At 37.9% G+C, this 23,774-nt stretch overlaps 1 protein-coding gene across 14 annotated transcripts in view; it reads right to left on the bottom strand.

Annotated features, from left to right (window-relative positions):
• Positions 1-23,774, bottom strand: part of LOC105498957 (transient receptor potential cation channel subfamily M member 6) — a 183,204-nt gene that overhangs the window by 12,344 nt on the left and 147,086 nt on the right. For all 14 annotated transcript variants that reach the window (XM_071077660.1, XM_071077656.1, XM_071077659.1 and 11 more), the window contains 9 exons: positions 19,004-19,124; positions 15,998-16,089; positions 14,403-14,461; positions 11,613-11,638; positions 8,107-8,157; positions 6,574-6,639; positions 3,742-4,028; positions 3,386-3,468; positions 2,423-2,628 (listed from right to left, as the gene is read on the bottom strand). In XM_071077660.1, coding sequence (XP_070933761.1) covers positions 2,423-2,628; positions 3,386-3,468; positions 3,742-4,028; positions 6,574-6,639; positions 8,107-8,157; positions 11,613-11,638; positions 14,403-14,461; positions 15,998-16,089; positions 19,004-19,124 — 991 coding nt within the window. The remainder of the gene's footprint in view (positions 1-2,422; positions 2,629-3,385; positions 3,469-3,741; positions 4,029-6,573; positions 6,640-8,106; positions 8,158-11,612; positions 11,639-14,402; positions 14,462-15,997; positions 16,090-19,003; positions 19,125-23,774) is intronic.

Here is a 23,774-nt window from a genome sequence, read left to right as displayed (position 1 = left end):
AGCACACCGAGCAGGGCCTTCTTCTATAGAAGCAGAGGCTGCACTCTCTCTGCAGCACCAACAGGACCACACAGCTAAGGGCAGACTGCCTGCAACTGCAGATTAACCTCCATATTAAAGAGTCACACAGAGACTAATGCTAACAGCAACAATTACTAACATTTACTGAAGGCTGTGTATCAGGAACTTGTCTCAATTCTTGCCCTTAACAACTCTATGGCTTAAGTGCCTAATATTATTTTCCCCATTTACAAATGAGGGAAGTGGGACGCAAAGTGGTTGCTCCGTGTTATGCAGCTAATTCACAGTGGAGCCAGAAGTCAGACTGGCATTGCAACTCCAGAGCTCCTCCTCCTAACTGCTGCTGGTGAGCCTCTGTCTCCACTTACACCACCCAGACAAGGTGCATCATCTCTCCAAAGACTAGAAATACAAATAAATTAAAGACAAAATAAAACTGAACCAAAAACCATTAAGAGATTTTAAAAATTACATTCTATTTTCCCTTTTCAACCTGGTTTGGATTAAATATAATAATGCACATAAGCCTTGAGCCAAGTGCCTGGCACAAACATAGTAAATGTTAGCTAGTAGTAGTAGTGTAACTGTTCATAATTACTATTATAGGATTCACATTCTTCCATAAATCCAGGTCTAACCAATTGACCAAAACTCTCCGATAAGTATCTCAAATTTCATCACACTCATTCTATGATGTCCACTCCTCCCTTCTTTGAAGGTCAATGTTTTGACATCGTTTATTTGGAGTGGCCTATTTCTGCAATTCACATAATTGCCCAGTAAAAGAATAAAGTTAATTCTCTTTTTCCCTCAAGACTGTCAACACAGCATTTGTTCTGTTTAATGTTACTTCGGATTACTAAGAGACATAAAAATCCCCAAACATAAACATCATTAAACAAAAACCTATTCAAGTGGAATACAAAACACACTGAAGAGTCATCATTAATTCCTTAAAGTTTTTCTTTGGTTGTTTTGTTTTGTGTTTCTGTTTTTCTTTTTTAAACAACTCCACCCAAAACTCAAAGCACAGTCAAACACAGATGAAAACAATCAACCTCTCTCCAATTTGAGCTACAAAAATAGATGCCTTGGGCATCAATGCTCTGGGTTTATATGGATCAAGTACTTGCTGGTTTAAAAGCTGAATCAACTTGGTCATTTTAACTTTGTTTATATTGCTTCCTAAAATATTGGGTTTGAATTGAATTAGAAATATAATTCAACTCTGTGAGCAGCATCAATCTGAAAGGACAGAAGCACTTATATGTCATTTAAAAAATGCACTTGTATGTAGTTTAAAAATTTGTGTCCCATCCTTGAGCATGTGACACAAGTTTCAATCAAAGTGACTTTGCAGTCTTAGCAGACGTGGCTCACGATGCCCCAGGACTGTCTGCTTATCTCTACACTCTCCAACCCCCAAGAACCCAGAACCAGAGAGCTGGGAAAGTCAGACAGGACAAGAAAAAGGCCCAAGTTGTTCAAAGAAACCATAAGATGGTTATACCCTCTACATATGAAACTCTTGAAAGAAATAAAAGAGCAGTGAAAAGAAAAGAACAGGGATGTCTTAAGAATAGCTTAAGTCTGCATCCTGGCTCCCCCTTAAGTAGCTGTGCAACTCTGGGCAAGTCATTAAGGTTTCTGGGCCTAAATTCCCATAATATTTACCTCAAGGTGCTGCTTCTAGGATTAAATGAGGTAACTTCTAGGAAACTTCCTGGACTAAATCTCTTATTTAAAACCAAAGCCCCAGTCAGTGAGCCTAAGGACTAAACTTTGACCTCAATACATATTTTGTTCTGTCCCTGCTAGGAAAGCCTGCTGGAGATACTCTGTTTTGTAACGCAGGATTATAAATCACATGTGAGGTGTTGATAGTCAGGAGATGTGCTGATCAAAGGCTTCCATTAAATAAGAGTGTGCTGCGTTGCCTCTCTCAGTCTGTGTATTTTCATGAACAGTTATAACAAGGGACACAGCAAAGAGAGCAAGCTAAATTATAAATTGCTAAAGCAATAAGCTCAAAATCATGAAAAACACTCAGAATTTAAATGTTCCTATGCGTATAAATGCATGCCTAAATATTAACATAAGACTAAGGTGAAGTCATAAAACTGAAAAATTTGTTACAAAAATCATTTCTCATTTTGCTCAAAAATTTAGATGTCTTTACATTTTAAACAGATAATCATCTGCCTACATTTTTTCCTCTACCTAAGTGGGAAATAACATAGCAGATTCCATGATTATCACTTTACAATGTCTCGAAATAAATGTGCCCACCTCTCTTCAAAGCTAAACAGAGCAACTCCATATATTACCCATCCTGGCTCTTGCAACATCTCTTTACGCTTTGCCTCATGCTTGTTGTATCAAATCCTACATCATCAATCACCTTGCAAATCTAAAACCAGCAGCTCTCCCCGAGTGTACTCATAGGTCCAGTGAGAGAAAGCCAACATCAGCTCCTCCAGGGTGCTTGTGGGGGTGATTTCATCACCGTTGTTGTTGTTGTACTTCCGGAACTCCCCTGTCATATATTTCTCAATGGTCAACCACTGGTTGGCTGAATGGCAGTAGATTAAGAAAACTTCCAGGAACCTGTTAGGGAAAAAGAGGCCATTGATCCCCACAATACAGCAAAAGTGGGACTTACCTTACTGAGCAGTCATCAGCAGGAAAGATTACCTAACCCTGGTATGATGCAGCCTCAATGCACATGCCCTTGCCCTTTCTATGGAAGGGGTAGGATGCAAATATTGTTAATTTTTTTTTCCATGCTTACCCATCTCCCTTCACTTTGAGGAAACTTTCCAACTCTTTCATGAGTACCAGACCCAACTTTTCTTGCTGTGCTCTATAAAGTTCCTTGTAAATGAAAGAATGAAGCTTTACTCTAAGTCCAGCACCAAATTATGATCTGTGTCTCAATAAATGAATCCAAGCGTATAAAGACACTCAAGTGAAAGTAACAAGAGTTTATTCTTACAAAATTCCTACTTTTATAAGATATTGGGGGAAGAACCATGCTTACAATAAGAATAATTTTTCTGCCATAATGCCCCTGGACATTAATAATAACACCCAAGATCTGTCTGTTTCCCATAACTGAAATCTTAGTTATAGCCTCTGAATCTCTTTTTTCCACTCATGTTTATGTCCATTGATCAACACCAAGGTATCTCTGGGGTCTCTAATTCTCCTTTTGTCAGTCTCCGAAATTATGGAAGAAAGAATCCAAAAATAAGATCATGGGGAATTTCCCCATGGATAAGATTTCTCATGAGTAATGGGCTGAGAAGAGATAGATAGAAATTCCTACATAAAATAAAGGGCCAAGATGCCAAGATTTTCTTACCTTGGTGTGTAGGGAATGGTTTGTGGTTTCACTTGGTTGAAGGTATAGATCAATTTTTGAGCAGCTCTTTGTTGTTGAATTTCCTACAAAATAGGGAGCACTGATAAAAATACTGGTTTACTGTGGTACAGCTATGATCATGAAATTAGGACAGGCTACCCAAATGTGATTTTTAGCCTTATTCAACTCCCACCACTGCCTGTCCCAAAAGCAAAAGTCCTACAAAACAATACCACCTCTAAAAAATAATAGGCTCCCCTTTGGGTGGAAGATAACGGCCTCAGATAAGGATGTAACCAGATCTCTTTTCTTTGACCTGTCCCTCTGGGCTATGGGTCTCTGAGTTTCAGACTTACCCTGAGGCAAAGATGAAGCACAGTACTCTCCTGGAAGATTTTATGCCACGTCCGCACAACCTCAGGAAGAAAGGACTTGACAATGAAAACCTGTCCCGGCTTGAGAATGTCATCCTCAGACCAAGTGCTGACGACTCTCATAGCTTTACGGAGGCCCCCATCCATCTCTTCTCGGGACAACACCTGTATCATCGCAGCTCTCCCACGCTGAGACCAAGAGGACACGCTTTTATCAAGGTTTAAAGGGGAACTCTCCTCCAACCTGTAAAGAGTTATTTCTTCTCCTGCTGCAAAGAGAAGTGAAGGCAAGAAATTCAGTAAGATTGCCACGTCTGTGACATGGATAGTATCCTAAATATCAATGCAGAATCAGTTCAGTTACCCAAACAACCAGAGGAAGATGGGACTAGCAGGGAACAGAACAGAATAAGGACATGGATCTGGCCATGTTTCCACGTTATTTATTGTCTAGTAGATGTGGGGAAGGGGAGAAGGGACAAGTATCAGAGGATACAAAAGAATTAAGCTGTTCATACTGCAGACTATAACTGGACAAAAGCAAAGTAGTAAGGATATGCTTCTTCTGTTAAAGATAAATCCTTCTAAAGAGACGGTTTAACCTGATGGTGTTGCTCATTATCATCCCCCTAAGGAGCCTAATTAGACATTCTTTTCTAATTGTTCTTCTCATGACCCATTAATACAGGTTGCATATCCCTTATCCAAAATGCTTAGGACCAGAAGTGTTTCAAATTTCAGGTTTTTTCAGATTTTTGGAATATGTGTGTATACATAATGACATATCTTGGGGATGGGACCCAAGCCCAAACACAAAATTCATTTGTTTCATATACACTTTATACATATAGCCTCATAGTAATGGTATACAGTATTTTTAATAATCTTGTACACGAAACAAAGTTTCGAAAGTGTCTTGACTCTGACCTGTCACAGGAGGTCAGGTGTGGGAGTTTTCCACTTGTGGCATCACATTAGCACTCAAAAAGTTTCAGACTTTGGAGCATTTTAGATTTCAGATGCATTTCAGCTTGAATTTAATACAAGCTCAACTTGTATTAAAAATATTCTGCATATCTGCTTATGTGTACTCTATGTAGATCTGTGCTTTATATCATTAAAAAAAAAACCTTATTTTTTTCTAGGGGTGGTAATACTCCATTGAAAATGCATGGTTTAACTCAGCTGGAGTCAAATAGTACCAACGTCATATCTCAGAGCCTCTCCTTCCTTCCTTTGTGCCTTTGGACAAGTTACTTAAAACCTCAATTTCCCCATCAGAAAAATGGGAATGAAAATACTGTTTTCATTGGGCTGTTGTAAAGGTTAAGTAGGCTAACATGGCCAAAGTGAATTACAACCTCAGATACAAACTCAATCCCACTTAAAGGATTTTAGACACAAAATACTACTTAACTGCTACATAGCTTCCACTTTTAGGCTGTTGAAGAGGGAAAAATTCCTATTGAACCTAAATGCTACCAAGTCAGTGTTTAATGTTTCTTAACAGAGCCACATACTCTATACACAACTTCTGTCCAGTTTCAGCTGGTGTTTCACTTCCCCCTTACACCTTTGCTTCATTTTTTTTTTTTTTTAATGAACACAGTACTGGTTTACCAAGGAATCCAATCCCTCACTCTTGCATCTAATTCCTCACCAATAAACACATCTAGGTAATGCTCAGTAACAACTTTTCAAACCTTCAAATATTTATTCTTGGTGCCCAGATAAATGCCACTGAAGATCTCTTTGAAATTCTAAATCCTTAGAGGCTTTAGAGCAGAGCTATTGATTTGCAAAGCCAGCCATGGGGCCAAATGGAAGGGGAAGGCATCTGCATTAACAGTCAGAAGCCAGGCCGGGTGTGGTGGCTCAAGCCTGTAATCCCAGCACTTTAGGAGGCTGGGCCAGGTGGATCACCTGAGGTTAGGAGTTTGAGACCAGCCTGACTAACACGGTGAAACCCCGTCTCTACTAAAAATACAAAAAGTAGCCGGGCATGGTGGTGCATGCCTGTAATCCCAGCTGCATGGGAGGCTGAGGCAGGAGAATCACTTGAACCCAGGAGGCAGAGGTTGCAGTGAGCCGAGATCCCGCCATTGCACTCCAGCCTGGGCAACGAGAGCGAAACTCCATCTCAAAAAAAATACAAAAATAAAAATAAAAAAATAAATACAAACAATCAGAAGTCAACCTGGTCTGTGCCCATGTGAACAGTGTGAGAAGAATCAAGCTCAAGGACACTTTGGGGACCCTTGCTATATTGTCAACTTGCTCATGCCTTATCCTGCCAGACAGAGAAATTTTGGTAGGCTTCGCCAGTGTGAGCTTGTTTTTCTTTACTACTCCAGACTTTTAAAATGACATTTGCAGTCTGAGGTAAGAGCAATTAGTGTACACAAAACAAAATAAACAAAAAAAATACACAAAACATTTCTCTTCAGATGCCTGTTGGCTTTCACCATATTGACATTTATCGCTTTCTCCTGTGCTTATTATAAATGGTTGGTTTGTTCTTTTCTTCCCTACTTACTTCCAGTCTTGAGTCAGTGAATGCCAGGTGCAATATTATTGCTTTCTTCCCAACTGCTGCTCATTATAGGTCTTATTCCCATAGTATTAGATTTTGTCCCTGAATGCTGGCCATGACAGTTAACAAGAGTTTCCATTTTAGGAAATGAATCTCACTAAACTACAACCATCGACAAAATGAAATGTTCAACTAAAATAATTGCAATGTAGACCTTTGATTCACTCAGATTTTATGCCTCTGTCCTGGCATAACCTCAAGAAGGTAGAAATGCTACTCACCAAACAGTTGGATTGGTGTAAATGGTATGGTCTGAGAAAGCCTCATTAAATTATTCCTTTCAATGGCTGCAAACAAAAACAGATTTTCTATTTTAAGTATGCATCAGTGGGCTGAATTTACAGAAAGCCTCTCCACATCAATATATTCATATAATGCTATTTAATTTCAAAGACCTCTTATTTCTGCCATTATCAAAAATATAATCTACAATACAGTCTAAAAAATAAACCATGCCTTAAACAGGAAAGAAATCCCAATTTTAGAGGCATTTAATGTGAGATTATGTCACATGGTCTGAGGTAGGACTGTCACCTCCACTCTCCTGAATACCAAATCACATACTAATCCATACATACGTGGAACTTTCTTTTAAATGGCATTTTAATCTGTGAACTTTGGTTTTCCTTTCCAAAGCAAATCCAAAGCACAGTGGACTGTGGGGACACCTATTGTTCACTTTGCACAGTTCATCTTCTTTTTCCAGAGAGAGCTGAAGTCCGATTTTAATTAGAAGCGAGTGATCTGCATTTTCCTGTTAAGAGCTATAGCCTAACAGATCAGAGTCAACATGAGTTACAGTATTCCTCACTAGAGACTTTCTTAAGTTGACGGCTGGAGTCAAAATAATAGATTACTGCCGAGCTGAAAGACTCAGTTGTAAGAGCCCGGATTGAGGAGTCTGGAATCCACTGCAAGTCTATTCACCACAAAGGAGAATTCAGGATAAGGCAATCTATTACTAGACCCCGAACAAACAACCTCATATAATTATAATAATTATCGCACCAATAAGTTCTTACTCATGTATTGAGCTTTAGATTTGTAAAAGGCTTACCCATGTATTATCTCGTCCAACGCTGAGAGCAATGACTCCCAAGAAACCACCCAATGGCACCAGTCCAGTTGGTTTTTATATTGCTTTGCATTTCAAAGTGTTTTCCTCTTAATTCTCAACTAGCCCTTTGGCAGACTGTTCCTCAGGAAGGGCAAGTACAATTATTCCCACTTTGAAAGAAAGACAACTGAAGCACTGTGAAGGGATGTTGCTTAAGAGAGTCAAGACCCTTGACATCTTTGTTTAATAACATCTTTGTTGAACTCACTCCGTGGGGTTGGCATTCATTCAGTGATCATACTCACTGAGGCCCCATTGAGGGTACAAAACCCTCCCTCAAGGAACTACTTTCAGGTCTGCCTTTTCCCCAGTCCAAAACATTGAGATCTCTGGTTTGGGGCTGGCTTTGAGCTTGCAAAGAATTTTTAGATCTCAAGGTCATCTTTCGACTTCGCAATCTGGGACTTGAGAATGCAAACATTTTGCAAAAATCCAAATTCTCTTAAATTCTGAAAACTTGTTTTCCCAAGTCAATGGCAAAGTTAGACATTGCAACGTTCTTCCCCTCAAAGCAAACAATAACTTTTCAAGTTGGGAGCCATGTCAGTAACACGGAATTTGTCAATGTTTCTGTTTACAAATGCAGAAGCACAGACATTTAGCTCAGCTGACATGTCTATGTGCACATGCATCCTACCTGAATAATGATGGTGAGGCTCTTGAGGGCTTTTTAAGGAGGCTGAGATCTCTGAAATTAGAGAGAAGATTGGCATTTTAATTACGTGGCTGGAGATAAATACATGCTTATGAATATACTGCCTTCAAAGTTATTATTGAACAGTTAATCAGAATGGCTTCTCAGTATTCGAAAAAGCTTGCCTAATATCTTTTAACCACATTATTGCGTGTGGTATCCTGACAGCTTCCAATCATCAATGTAATATCTCCAAACATATTTATATAGGGAATTGAAGAAAGACAGGTAATATTAGCCTCACAGATGTATTTCCTCTGAACCAATTACACCTCTGGGTTGCAGAAGGCACTCAGCTGCCCATCATACTTCACGACATCCCAGAAGCATGATTCTCCGAGCTCCCTACCAAGATGCAGTACCCATAGAAAGACAGTATTAATACCAAGTTATTAACAGACTACTTCACTGACCTAAAATAACAACAAAATGCTGAAAACACATTAAGAGCTATATAGTGGAAACAAAGAAGAGGGTGGATAATATAGCACCAAGAGATTGGTTACACAAGGACTATGTGTTGGGAACACCTCTTCCAAGTTTAACTCATTCTCTTCTGTCTGCTTCAGTCCTAAATTACAAGGCTCTAGAGAAATCCCTTGCAACAGTTTTGCTATTTCATAAAATCAAAATTAAAGTGGAGAACTTTGGTCTCATGATGGCAACTGCTTTATACCTAGTAGAGTAAGTAGCAATAATGAGCCCAATTTTGCACATCTCTCTGGGTTTTTGTTGCTGGATAAGGAAAGGAACGAAAATCACTTCCTTTGGGGAGTGTTGGCAAAAAGTAAGATCAGCAGAAAAGACGGCTCCTTTCTGAAGTCATCAATAAAAACAAAAAGTATTCCACTCCCACTATGGATCATATTAGGCGTGAGAGACATGGGTAAGATGTGGTTCCCACCCTACAGAAAAGCAAATGTATTAGGACAGAGAGACAGGTAACTATAATCACAATACAGTTAAAGTAATATACGTAATCAAGGTATATACAGAGGTTTATGGAACACATTAATTCCACCTGGAAGGTAGGGCCTTCATAAACAGTGTGAAATGCTTAAAGTGTATGGGCATCTGAGTCTGATAAAACTGAGTTTCAGTCTTGGCTTCACTACTTAAGGAGTTGTGAGACCATATTCATATTTACTCATTATACATTTATTGAGTACCTACTATGTGCCAGGCACTGGTCTATGCTCAAGAGGAAGAGCGGTAATTAAAACAGATAAAGTCTCCAGTTACATTCCAGTAAAAGGAAATAGAAAATAAATATATAGTACATATAGTATAGTATTTTGTGTGTGTGTGTGTGTGTGTGTGTGTGTGTGTGTGTGTGTGTATGCATCAACTTAAGAGTTAGAAAGCATGGGGAATAGGAAAGTTCCTGTTTTATATAGGATGGTTAGGCAAAGCCTCTCTCATAAGGTGGAATTTGAGCACAGAGTTGAAGGAAGAGAGGGGCAGCAATATGAATAAATGAAGACTATTCCAGTGATAGGTAACAGCAAGTGCAAATGTCCTGGGGCAGGTCCATGCTTGTCATGTTTAAGGAGGAGGGTGTACCCACAGTGAAATGCACTGAGAGAAATGAGGTTGGGGGGTGGCTGGAAAGCAGAACAGGGTGTTGTAGACTCTGTTTGGACTTTGCTTTTGCAAAGTGAGGAGGAATGCCATTTAAGCAAGAGGGACTCAGTTCAACTTTCAGTTTAAAAGGATTATTCTGGCTGTTTCTGGAAAAAGACTACTAGAGAGCAATAGTTTGGAGGCCATACTATAATCCAAGGAAGAGATTATGATTGCTTAAAAACGGTGTTATGTGGAAGTAGCAAAACATGATCAAAGTCTTGATATATTTTAAAAGATTTACTGATAGATGGGATGTAGGGATGTGAAAAAATGGAGGACAAGTATTGCAAGACTTTAGCCTCAGGAACTGGGAGGACAGAGTTGCCATTTCCTGAGATGAGAGAGGACAGTGTTGGAACATTTTGTTTGAGACACGTTTTAGACCTCCACACGGAGGTGTTACTATGTGGTCAGTCATATTCTGCAAGGCAGAAATAGTGAATGAAAGAGATCATGCCTATGGGCCTGGAAATTTGAATTGAGATCCAGCTTTCAAGAGCATTGAGGAAAAACTCAGGGGTTTGCAGTCTGTCTTTGGGTAACAGGAAGTCATTGAAGGCTTCTACCTGAGTGATGATTTAGCATTCATAAAGATAATTCTGATAGAAACATAGGAAAGTTTAAAAGGAGACAAACCAATCAGAATGCTAAGACAAACTCAAGGGCAAATGAAAGTATACACTTTTGTTTTGGAAAATAAATAATGGTGGTTTTAAGGTAGGAGCAGTAGGCTAGACCAAACAGATCGCTTTGAAGATGTGGGGGTGGGGAATGGCTGGGGAGGGACGGAGTTAGAAGGCAAGGTTAATAATAGCTAAGAGCAATGGGGTGGGAAGGAGATTGTAAATGACTAAAATTTCCAGCTTGCATGAAGGAACAAGAGGCTCTCAGAAAGACCAAAAGTAAGTCAACAAAGAAGTAGAACAGCCAAAGAAGAGCCTCAAGGAAACATAGAAAAGAGAGGGTGCCATGAAGGAAAAATGGTCAATATCAAATGCCACGAGTTCAGCGAGAACTGAGAAGAGTCAAGTGAGTTAGCAGTTGTAGTGGAGTTTCAGGAAAGTGATAGGGTACACTCCACGGGCTGAAGATCAAATGTTAATTGCTCTTTCAATTAATCTGGAGGTGAAGGGTTGGAGTGGCAGCTTGAAAGCTAGGTAAATCAAGAAAAAGACGATTTGTTTCTTTTGTATAGAAAACAACCTAAATTTGTTAGTAGGCTGAGGAGAAGGAATCAACTGCAAAGCAGGTGGGGGAGTACTGGAAACCCAAGAAAGTGTGATGGAACAAGAATACAGAAGATGAAGGTGCCTTTACATCAAGGAGTCAAGAATATGGAAAGGAGTTTGTAAATTGTAGTCAAGTTTGAGAGTAACTATAGTGGCTTTACCAGGGAGCTATCTCACATGACCTAGTTCTATTTAGCCATGTGGGGCCCCAGATCTTACTAAAACCCTACAGGAAAAGGCACCCATATAACAATCTTATAAATGGCTCTGAATGAGTAATGTGTGAAAAAACAAAAGGACAGTAAGAGTTGGTGAGCAAAATGAGCTCAGTGCTTACACTCTCATTCACACAGAAAATGGGGAAATGACAGTCAGAAACAGGTCATTCAAAAAGTTTTAAACCTGACATCAATCCCAATTTGTCTGAAGAAAGATATTCAAATTTCTACTCTTCTACTGAACTTTCTACATTGCATGGTGGACAACAATCATAAACACAATTTCAAGAATGACAAAAGTATCAGCAGGACAGTGAACCCCAGCATTAAAAAGATGAAAAAATAAAAAATAAAATGTTTAAATAGAAAAACTTACTGTCGACTCCATTTGAACTTTTCAGCCTGTTTGAAAAAACAATGAAGTTGTTTAGATAATGCTGCCTTAAATCTTACAATTATGAAAAAAGAAGGAAACAGCACGTGAAACAGTAACAACACAGAGTGTATATTTTATACACATGTAAAATACATATACAGTCAAGCACTGGATAATGATGTTTTGGTCAATGACAGACAGCATATATCACAATGGTCCCATAGATTATAATGGAGCTGAAAAATTCCCAACACCTAGTGACATCTTAGCCAACGTAATGTCACAGCGCAATGCATTACTTATGTGTTTGTGATTATGCTGGTGTAAATAAGCCTGCTGTGCTGCCAGTCATATAAAAATAAGTACATGCAACTGTGTACAGCACATACTACTTGATGATCATGATGGATGACTATGTTACTGGTTCATGTATTTATTGTATTATGCTCTTTTTCATTCTTTTAGCATGTACTCCTTCTACTTGTGTGTTTTTTTTTAAGTTAACTGTAAACAGCCTCTGGCAGGTCCTTCAGGAGGTATCCAGAAGAAGGCATTGTTATCATAGAAGGTGATAGCTCCATGCATGTTATTGCCCCTGAAGACCTTCCAGTGGGACAAGATGAGGAGGTAGGAGACAGTGACACTGATGATCCTAATCCCGTGCAGGTCTAGGCTAATGCGTGTATTCGTGTCTTCATATTTTTAAAAACTTTAAGAAGTAAAACTAACTAAATAAATAATTTAAAAACAGAAAATGGCTTCTAGAATAAGGATATAAAAAAAGAAGATATTTTTGTACAGCTGTACAATGGATTTGTGTTTTAAGCTAAGTGTTATTGTAAAAGAGTCAAAAAGATTTTTAAATTGTTTAAAGTTATAAAGTGACAGTAAAGCTAAGGTTAATTGATTATTTAAAAAAGAAAAAAAAACTTGTATAAATTTAGTGTAGCCTAAGTGTATGCACAAAGTCTCCGGTCATGTAATGTCCGAGGCCTTCACATTCTTTCGCCACTCATTCACTCTGACACCCCGAGCAAGCTTCCAGTCCTGCAAGCTCCATTCATTGTAAGCATCCTATACAGGTGTACCATTTTCTATCTTTTATACTGTATTTTTACTGTACCTTTTTTGTGTTTAGATACACAAATACCATAGTTTACAGTAGTCAGTACAGTAACATACTGTACAGGTTTGTAGCCTAGGAACAATAAGCCAGACCATATAGCCTAGGTGTGTAGGAGGCTAGACCATCTAGGTTTGTGTAAATGCACTCTATGATGTTTGTACAAGGATGAAATCACCTAATGACACATTTCTCAGAATGTATCCTGTCGTTAATTGATGCATGACTGTATATATATTTGAAAGAGAAGTATTAGTTACATCAAATCCTTATTGTATCAATAAAGAAGTAAGTTTTCAGCGCTGCAAGTGTTTTTATAGAAAAATGAGCACCAGATCTGTATGCAAGTCATTTACTGTGTACACCCTCAGCTAATTGAAAAGCAGTTGTTTTTTAATTAGCTTTGTGATCACACAATATATATAAGATATAACTGTGTTTGTATTCTTCTGGATCAATTAAACTAAAAGGTTCCTGAACTACGCAAAGCAGACGCCTACAAATGAGTCTGTGAATGTCTCTGGACAAGCCTACAAATCAGTTTCATTAGCCCACGTGGCCCCTAAATGTTCACAGGCTGAAATTAGTTCTCTTTAAATTGTTACTTGCCCTGCTCAAATGCACAAGTGGCCACAGGCGAGTCTGAATAAATACATTCAAATAATATCTTCAGTATTTAAGGTCCTTAGGAAAGAAAGTACAATTACGATTATTGTTCAATTTCATGCTGCAATAACCCACTACTCTGCATGAGCACAAACTACTGAACCTTTGGGAGAAGAAAGTCACGTGTCCTTTAAGTCTGGAGGCAGGCTTGCACAGGGTCCATGACAGGAGGCCTAGAGAAAGACCATCTCTAAACAGAGCTGACTGCAAACGGAAAGTCACCTTCTACCTGCTGGGTATCAATCGGCACTTCAACAGAGTAGATGGTTTTGAATTCTACCTGTATGAATAGTTAATTTGATGATGCAACTAGGAAAGTCCAGAAAAAAATACAAATAAAATAGGATAATGTTTGCTTGGTTGGTTTACAACTTTCCTTTCTCTAAATATACACTAATAAAATTCCAGGAAGATACTCAAGTCCACAACCACGTGAGTTCTCTATATTCTTTCTCCCTCCATCCAAACTTCCTCTCCCTGTCTGTCTCAACCTTTCTCAGAGTTATTGCTTTGGTGATTAGGATGCTACTGAGAAACCAAAAACAAAAAAGATATGCCTTATAAACTAAAAGGAAAAAATAATTATTTTAAAAATTAAAGAATAAACGTAATCAGGTGTTCAGTCTAAGTCTGTTTCTTGAAGCAAGACAGATTTATTTCTACTCTTTTATGCAAATTCACAATCTTATCTATCCAAAAAGATATGATAATCATTATTCCATGTGTGTTTTGACACTGAAAAGGCAAACGTTTAATTTGTTATAGGAGTATGTGTTTCGTTATATTCTTAAAAGGCACTCAGGTGAGATCTTGTTGCCAGAGACAGGAAAACTTGGAGAAGAAATCATTTTCATTCTGCTAACAAAAGACCAATATTGTCATTTGACACACACTTCTTTTTTCTCCCTTTCTGACTAAATTAAACCTTTGTTTCTAACCAAGTTAAAAAAAAAAAAAAAGAAGCCAAAGACTCTCAAAGATAAACATTTAGAAATACTCACAGGGAGTTCCTATTGAGGTTGGTGCTCCTGGAATTCCACAAAGCATTTTTGCTGAGATCCTGAGCAGAAGGAAAGGCCATTACGTGTGTGCTCAACATAATCCCACCCCAAGTTTCTAGGAATGATCTGCCAAACACGCTTCTTGGAGAATCTTTCTTTTTTCTTCATCTACCTGAATATTCTTCTTTTAAAAAACATACTAAACCCAAGCCAGAAAGATGCATAATGTTAGGGCAATGTCAGAGAACTCAGTGTGTTGATGGACTTTAACAGAATGAAATTACCTTTAAGGAGATATCAAACAGAAAATGTAATATATGAAATTTTTTACAGACCAAACACAGAAAATCAGGACTAAACATACACAGTTAATGAGGATTGAACATACACAATCAGCTAATGACATGGAGAAAAATGAAAGTACAAGTTGACAGACAACACGGATCGTCACATTGTTATGTCTTATGAAAAGATTCTCATCTCAGGTCATGATGATTATTTAAAATAACATTACCTTGGATTTATCTCATTTGATTTCCTACTCAAATTCAATGATTTCCCGAGACCTAGTAAACTCCAGGCATTACTCTAGGTAGGCCTTTTCATAGTTGTTATTTTTGCTGTCCGTTAGCAATAATCTCATAAGGATGGCATTAGTCCCACTTTAGAGATACAGCCAATGAAGCTTGTAGGTTAACTGATATACATAGCTTTGAAACGTAGAAAGTGGCAGAACCAGAATTTGAACACAGGTCCCTGCTTCCAATTATCCTCAAGTATTCTGACATTTTACTTTGAAAATCTTTCACAGATCCTATTCCTACAAGAATATCTAAGGTTGTTAGTATACAGTCATGTCCCAAGAGTTCTCAAGTTCAAACAGGTAATATTCAAACAAAGACTTAAAATTAGGTTTCTTGGGTTAAGCTAATTATTCACACTTCCCACATGGCGGATGGCACAAAACAAGGCCCATATTTTTAGACAGCAAGAAAAACAGACTGCAAAACCAGAGAATCTCAGCACTGAAGAAACACTAAGGGTCCTTTACCCCGCAAGGCTTGAATCCCCTCCATCATGCCTGCGAAGAGGTTTGTTCAGCCTATGCTTGACTGATCGCACTAGTGAGGGACTCACTACTTCCAGAAATAAATCATTCCATGCTTGGAAAGCTCCAATTGCTAAAAATTTCTCCTCAGATTGGGCTGAAATCTGTCTCCCAGTAGCTTCTATATGTTGATTCTAGATCTACCTCTTAAAATCATATAGAAAATAGCTTATTTTTCTTCCACACGACAACTTTCATATATTTGAAAACAGTTTCAAAAACTGAATTCTTTCATGCTAAACATCCCCAGGATACATTACTGAGCGGACAGGTAAATTGCATAAAGAAGAATGTCAAAGAAAGAATAACGTGTAGGGGATTGAAAAAATAGAACAGGAATTCAACTGAGCATAGCTTCAAAACAAAGATTAAACAGACTGTCAATAAAAAGTAGAAGCCAGTTAAGGGACATAAAGGTAAACTGGGCATAGTCAAGAGAAGCACTGCATGCTCAAATGTTTTTTTTAACTCCTAAAATATTTTTTACCTCTTGAGACTGCTTTAGATAATCGCTGACTTGTACAGCACATTGCCCAATGTCTTTAGTTTTCGTTTTCTGATGTATGTAAGGTTTTACACCTTGTAAAGAGGAAGAGAAAGATTAGAAAATACATGAAAATGTGTTACATTCAAATCACAGTTCCCAAATAGAAAAATCTGAACACAGTACATTCATTTAAACTTGGATATAGTTTTCTCTTTCTGTTTTTAGCAAGTTTTACCAAGTTTCCTTTATCCTTTTTTTCCTCAAGAGGTTGAAAACCATATATTCTATTTCTATTCTTCTATAGTTACTTTCGCATTTATAACAACTTACACTTCTCTATCGAAGTCGAGAATTAAATGATCCATAAACTGTCCTCTTACAAGACCACACCTTTAGTAATTTTTATATCTACCTTGTCCCTGCACACTATTGCACATGTTTTATTTAAAATATATGAAATTTAATTCCATTCCTAGTCTAATTAGGAGTCCTTCCTTAGCAACTGCATCAAACATCATAGTAGGCTACTTAAAAACAACAACAACAAAAGAATGATATAGGCCAGGTGCCGTGGCTCACGCCTGTCATCCCAACACTTTGGGAGGCCAAGGTGGGTGGATCACCTGAGGTCAGGAGTTCAAGACCAGCCTGACCAACATGGAGAAACCCTGTCTCTACTAAAAATATAAAAAGGAGCCAGGTGTGGTGGCACATAACTGTAATCCCAGCTACTCAGGAGGCTGAGGCAAGAGAATCGCTTGAACCTGGGAGGCAGAGGTTGCAGTGAGCCAAGATTGTACCACTGCTCTCCAGCCTGGGCAACAGAATGAGACTGTCTCAAAAAAAAAAAAAAAAAAAAAGAAAGGAATGCCATCAAATAAACAGATTTAATTTTTAGCCTTTTATTAAAAAGGATGATGAGGATCATTACTGTTATTCTTTTTGTAGCTGGTACCTACAGAGTTACTACATACAGTAGATGCATAATAAATATTTAATGAATACTTGGTTGGATTAATTCTGAGAATAATACTTATTAGGAGTCCTGACTAAAAATAGGAGATAACGGTTGCATTTTTCCCTAATGATTTTGTGCTGGAAAAAAAAAAAAAAAAGTATACAAGAAGTGTAAAAAATACTATTTGAAGGCCAAGTGTAGTAACTGGCACATGCCTGTAATCCTAGTACTTTAGGAAGCCAAGACAGGAGCATTGCTTGAGGACAGGAGTTTGAGACCCGCCTGGGTAACATAGCGAGACCCCCATCTCTACAAAAAATAAACAAAATTAGCCAAGCATGGTGGCACACGCTATAGTCCCAGCTACTTGGGTGGCTGAGATGGAAGGATCGCTTGAGCCCAGGAGGTCAAGGCTGCAGTGAGCTGTGATCACGTAACTATACTCCAGCTTGGGTGATAGAGCCAGAACCTGTCTTTAAAAAAAAAAAAAAAACAGAGAGAGAGAGAATGCTACCTGACAGGGCATCTGCCTATCCACAAACTGTTATTTTTCAAATTCTTTTTCAATTAATTATTAAGTCAGACACGTTTCAAAAAAATAAGGCTCCCAACTCCGGATGTGGTTCAAGGAAGACAGTGGGCCTCGATACTCACTCAGATTAGCCGGGCACTCGGATCAACCTATTTCCCTAGCCTTACCTCCCCATCTGATCATCTGACTTAATGAGATTCTTTCCCAGAAACCTCCTGCCATTTGCATCTCTCTACGTTTGAAATTCATTGGAAAGAACTTAAATGATTTAAGAATGATATATAATATCCTAAACATAAATTATACTATTTATTAAAAAATACCTAATATATATATAATATAAATATATGACATTTATAAATAAAATGAATCTATTTATAATTGGTCCTGGAGTCATGTCTTTAGGTGTGGGATTTGATTTATTCAAACTTATGGTCTCTAGTAAACGGTATGATTAAAGTCAAGGCAAATTAAGCTCTCAAGCTAATCTATAAATTGAGGGGGTGCTGACTAATTTAATTTCTAAATGTCTCTGTCAGCTTAGAGTCCACTTGATTCTCAGTGATTTAACAGACAAGTGAGTATTTTTAACATAAAATCAGGGTTTCTCCACCTTAGCAATGACATTTTGGCCTGGATAATTGTCAGGAGGACCTATCTATCCCGTTCATTATAAGATGTTTAACAGTATCCCTGTCCTCTACTCACTGGGTGGCAAAAGCATTCCCCCCCATTTTAGTTACGAAACAAAAATATCTCCAGACATTCCCAAGTGTCGTGTGGGGAAAGTGAGGGGAACGTGTAAAATTACCCCTTGGTTGAGAACCATTTACCATACGAACAAGCAGATTTTTAGAAAAGTCTGACAGCATAAATTTCAATACAATGTCTACTTGTACCTTAAGTTTAGTATTTTAAATATTTTTAAAACCTATGACTCCTTAATCACTTAGTCCTTTCTGTTTATTGGTAAAGGTCTCTTATCTAATGTAAGAAGTCCAAAGTTCTGATCATTGCTATCTTTTCTGTTCACAATCCGCCCTCATCTTACCTGTCCAGACTTATTTCACTGTCCAGGCCTAGCCCATAGTATTCATTCTTGGCTGGTTGATCCATCTTCTCTCCTCTACAAGCACCATTATTAAGCTTAAGAGATAATTTCAATGTCACATGTACTTTAAGAATTTATAAAATTAAACAATCGCCTATCCATAAATCAGACTAAATGAATACTGTCTGGATAAAACACTCTGAGTAAGGTTCAACAGCTTTGAATACAAGAGACTATCTAAATATTAATTTTTCTTTTCTGGAGTCCTTTAGGCAAAAAAAAAATTTTGTCCCTTTCATAAAGATTAAAAGCAGAAAAATGCTATTTTCCTTACAGAGTGTAACTACCTTCTCTTTCCCTCATCTCCATGTGAAAGAACAGGAGGGACCGCCAATGGTCTAAAGACTGGACCCTGAGAAAACTCCACCAGGTATTTTGGGATCCAAGAGTGTAGATGTTACATACTTGTCTGACTGCATTTGGACACTGTGAACCAGTTCTTGCTGTACTCCTCCTCGGAGATGCTGTTTTCTCCTGGCTCTGGATTCAACTGGTCACTCTGAGAGCAGGCATTAACTGTTATGATCTGGAGATAAAGACACTTGTTGGAACACAGTGACATTAATTCAAAAGCACAGTGAGTCACACTAATAGAAGAACCATGGTGAAGGGCGGTGTCTGTTAACACTGGCTGCATATTACAATTGCCTGGGAAGTGCTGACAAATCCCATCACTTAGGCTGGCAGGACACAAGCATCCACGTGATTTCTCTTTGCAGTCATGACTGAGAACCCCTGCTCCACACCTTAGTTCTTAATCTTGAGTGCACATCAGAATCACCCAGGGCTTAGGGGCTGGTTTAAGCCACAGGTCACTGGATCCCACCCCTGGAATCTCTAATGCAACAGGTCTGGAAGGAGGGAGAATTTGAATCTCTAATTCCCAGGTGGTGCTCATGCTGCTAATAGGAGATCATATTTTGAGAAAATATTTGAATCCAAAGAATTTGTGTTGGAATTCTAGCTCTGTCATTTAGAAGCCATGTGAATTTGGGAAAATCATGTAATGTCTCTAGCCCCTTTTCCTTCATTACTAAAACAATAGATAGCCAATAATATGACTGTTCTATATATTTCCGAGCTGCAGAACAAACAGGGTAAATTGGTAACTCAAAAGCAATAAATAAATAAATGCAAGCTTGAATTACTGAACTTAGTTGCAATTTCTAGTTGAACACTGGACATGTGAACTATTCCAAAAATAAATCTACTTAAGTGCATATTTCTTGGGATTGCAGAAACTCATGGCATTTTCCCTGAAAGAATGGCCTTCCTTATCTCTCCCCTAAAAGGTGCTTTTACATAATTGTCTCAATACTAATCTCGTTGCTTCTGCTTCTCATTCTAAAAAAAGGCTAAGGTTTTTTTTAATGCATCCAGATTATTATTTAGAAAAATAAGTGTAAAATTTTTTTAAATAAGGCAGAGCATTAAGATCATGAAAGGTGAATTCTTACAGAATTGCTACTTGAGATCTAAAACTTCCTAATAATATATAAAAAGACTCACTGAATGAAAATAAAAACAACACATCAAAATTTGTAGGAAAGAGCTCAAACAGTGCTTAGAGGGAATTTCATAACACTAAATGACTACATTAGAAAAGAAGGCCGGGCACAGTGGCTCACACCTGTAATCCCAGCACTTTGGGAGGCTGAGGCAGGTGAATAGCTTGAGTTTAGGAGTTTAACAAACAGCCTGGGTAACATGAAGAAACCCCATCTCTACAAAAAAAAAAAAAAAAAATTAGCCGGGTGTGGTGGCACACCTGTGGGCCCAGGTACTCGAGGGCCTGGGGTGAGAGGATCACTTGAGACTGGGAGACAGAGGTCGCAATGAGCCGAAACGACAACTGCACTCCAGCCCGTGTCAAGAGTGAAACCCTGTCTCAGAAAAAAAAAATTTAAGAAGGAAGTCTCAAATCAATGACCAAAGTTTCTACCTGAACAAACTAGAGGCCAGGCGTGGTGGTTCACACCTGTAATCTCAGTACTTTGGGAGGCCGAGGCAGCAGATCACCTGAGGTCAGGAGTTCGAGACTAGCCTGGCCAAAATGGCAAAACCCCGTCTCTACTGAAAATACAAAAGCTAGCCGAGCATGGTGGTGTGTGCCTATAGTCCCAGCTACTTGGGAGGCTGAGGCAGGAGAATCACTTGAACTCGGGAGGTGGAGGATGCAGTGAGCCAGTATCGTGCCACTGCACTCCAGCCTGCGCTACAGAGAGAGACTTTGTCTGAAAGACAAACAAACAAACAAAAAATCTAGAAAGAGAAGAGCAAAGTTAGACCCAAAGTAAATAGAACAAAAGAAATAATAAAGATAAGAGCAAGCATGAATGAAACAGAAATCAGAGGCTGGGCGTGGTGGCTCATGCCTGTAATCCCAGCACTTTGGGAGGCTGAGGCAGGCGGATCAATTGAGGCCGGCCTGGTCAACGTGTTGAAAACCTGTCTCTACTAAAAATACAAACATCTCTACTAAAAATACAAAACCTGTCTCTACTAAAAATACAAAAACCCGTCTCTACTAAAAAAAGGTGGCACAGGCCTGTAATCCCAGCTACTCAGGAGGCTGAGGCAAAAGAATTGCTTGACCCTGGGAGATAGAGTTTGCAGTGAGCTGAGATTGCGCCACTGCACTCCAGCCTGGGCGACAGAGAAAGACCCTGTCTCAAAAAAAAGGGGTGGGGGGGTGCAGAGGAAGGGAATCAGAGAAAAATCAATGAAAACAAGAGCTGGTTCTTTGAGATGATCAATAAAACAGATAAACCTGTAGCCAGACTGATTATGAAACAATGAGAGAAAATCCAAATTTAAAATGTTAGGAACGGGCCAGCCAGCATGGTGGCTCGCCCCTGTAATCCCAGCACTTGGGAAACCAAGGTGGGCAGGTCACCTGAGGTCAGGAGTTTGAGACCAGGCTGGTCAACATGGTCAAACTCCATCTCTACTAAAAATACAAAAATTAGCCAGGTGTGGTGGTAGGCACCTGTAATCCCAGCTACTTGGGAGGCTGAGGTGGAAGAATCGCTTGAACCTGAGGCAGAGGTTGCAGTAAGCCAAGATCAAGCCATTGCACTCCAGCCTGGGCGACAGAGCAAGATTCCATCTCAAAAATAAATAAACGACTAAACAAAATAAAATGTTAGGAACAAAACAAGTGATGTCACTACCCACAGATCTCAAAGATAATAAATGAATAATAAGAGAAAATTATGAACATTATGCCAATACATTAAACAACTTAAACAAAATGAATAAACTCTTTGACACACACAAAAAAAGCTCATTCAAGAAGAATTACATAACCTAAATAGCTCTATATCTATTACAGAAACTGAATTTGTAGTTAAAAGCTTTCCTACAAAGATGGTTTCATTGGTTAATTCTACCGAATACTTCAGACTGAAATTATATCAATTCCTTACAAATTCACCCAGAAAACTGAAGAGGAGGGAATACTTCCCAAATCACTAAATAAACCAAGCATCATCCTGATACCAAAACCAGACAAAGATATTACAATAAAAGTGAACTAAAGACAACTATCCCTCAGTAATTGATGCAAAAAAACTAATGAAAATTTTAGCAAAATGAAACAATATGGGAAAAAAAAAAATCATGACCAAGTGGGATTCATCCCAGCAAGGTAATTTAATATTCTAAGAATTCTAACATTATAAAATTAATTAATGAAATTCACTGTAAAATAACTCAATCAAAAGGAGAAATATCTGATCACCTAAGTAGATACAGAAAAAGCGTTTGACAAAGGCTAATATCCATGAATGATAAAAATTCTCTGAAAACTAAAAACAGAAGGAAAGTTTTCAGCCTGATAAAGTGCATCTATAGAAAAACCTGTAACTCACCTCATTCTTAATGGTAAAGGATTAAATGCTTTTCCCCTAAGAACAGATACAGGAAAAGCTATCTGCTTTTATCACTTCTAGTCAATATTATGCCAGAGGTTCTGGTCAGTGTAATCAGGCAAGAAAAGGAAATACAATGTGTCCAGATTGAAAGGAAGAAGTAAAACTATCTATGTTTGTACATAACATGGTCATGTATATAGAAAATTCTTAAAAAGCTACACAAGAACTACTCAAGTAAGGAAGCTTAGTAAGGTTGCAAAATATAAGACCAGTATCAAAAAACTTCTATATACCACAAACAAATAATCAGATATTAAAACTGTTAACTAATTGCAGTTATAATAAAATAAAAAATATGAAATAGGGATGCATTTAACAAAATATGTGCAAGATCTGTACTCTAAAAACTATAAAATATTACTTCAAGAAATCAAAGAAGACCTAAATGGAGAAATATATCATGTTCGTGAATCAGAAGATTCATTATTGTTAAGATGTCAACTTTCCCCACATTGACGTATAGATTTATGGCAATTCCATTCATAATCCCAGCCCACTTCTCTATAAAAATTGACAAGCTGATTCTAAATTTATAAGGAAATGCAAAGAACACAAAATAGCCAAACTTCTTAAAAAAGAAAAAAATTGACCTTTAATATATGACTCAAAAATTATCATAAAGTTGTATTCAAGATAGGATAATATTGGCATAGAGATAGAAATTGATCCATATATATTGTGATCTATATGGTCAACTAATTTTTGACAAAGATGTCAAGGCAACTCAATAGAAAAAAGATATCTTCTATTATTGCTAATATGGTCAAGAACAGAATTGAAAAAGATATCTTTTTACCCAAAAGTAGTAGAAAATTTTGATATTCATATTCAAGAAAGAGGAAAGAAGAAACTCAATTCTTAGCTATCTTCATATACAAAAAATTACCTCAAAATGGACTATAGACCTACATGCAAGAGCTAAAACTATAAAATTCCTAGAAGAAAACATGAGAATAAGTCTTAGTGATCCTGGCAAAAATATTTTAAATGTGATACAAAAATCATAGACTATAACAGAAAAGAATCAAACACTTCATCAAAAAAAAATATGACTTCAAAAGACATTCACGAAAATTAAAAGGCAAACCACTGAGACAAAATATTTGCAAAAACGTCTACTCAAAAAAGGATTTGATCATATATTTTAAAATGCTCACAACCTTATAATAAGACAACAACCCAATTTTTTAAATGGGCAAAGATCTGAACAAACATGTCACCAAAAAAGATATACCGCCATG

This window comes from Macaca nemestrina, chromosome 14 (assembly GCF_043159975.1).
Source record: "Macaca nemestrina isolate mMacNem1 chromosome 14, mMacNem.hap1, whole genome shotgun sequence".
In the NCBI taxonomy this organism is placed as follows: Eukaryota; Metazoa; Chordata; class Mammalia; order Primates; family Cercopithecidae; genus Macaca; species Macaca nemestrina.
Note: the sequence above shows the minus strand (reverse complement) of the source record. Positions and strands in the feature narration are given on the sequence as shown.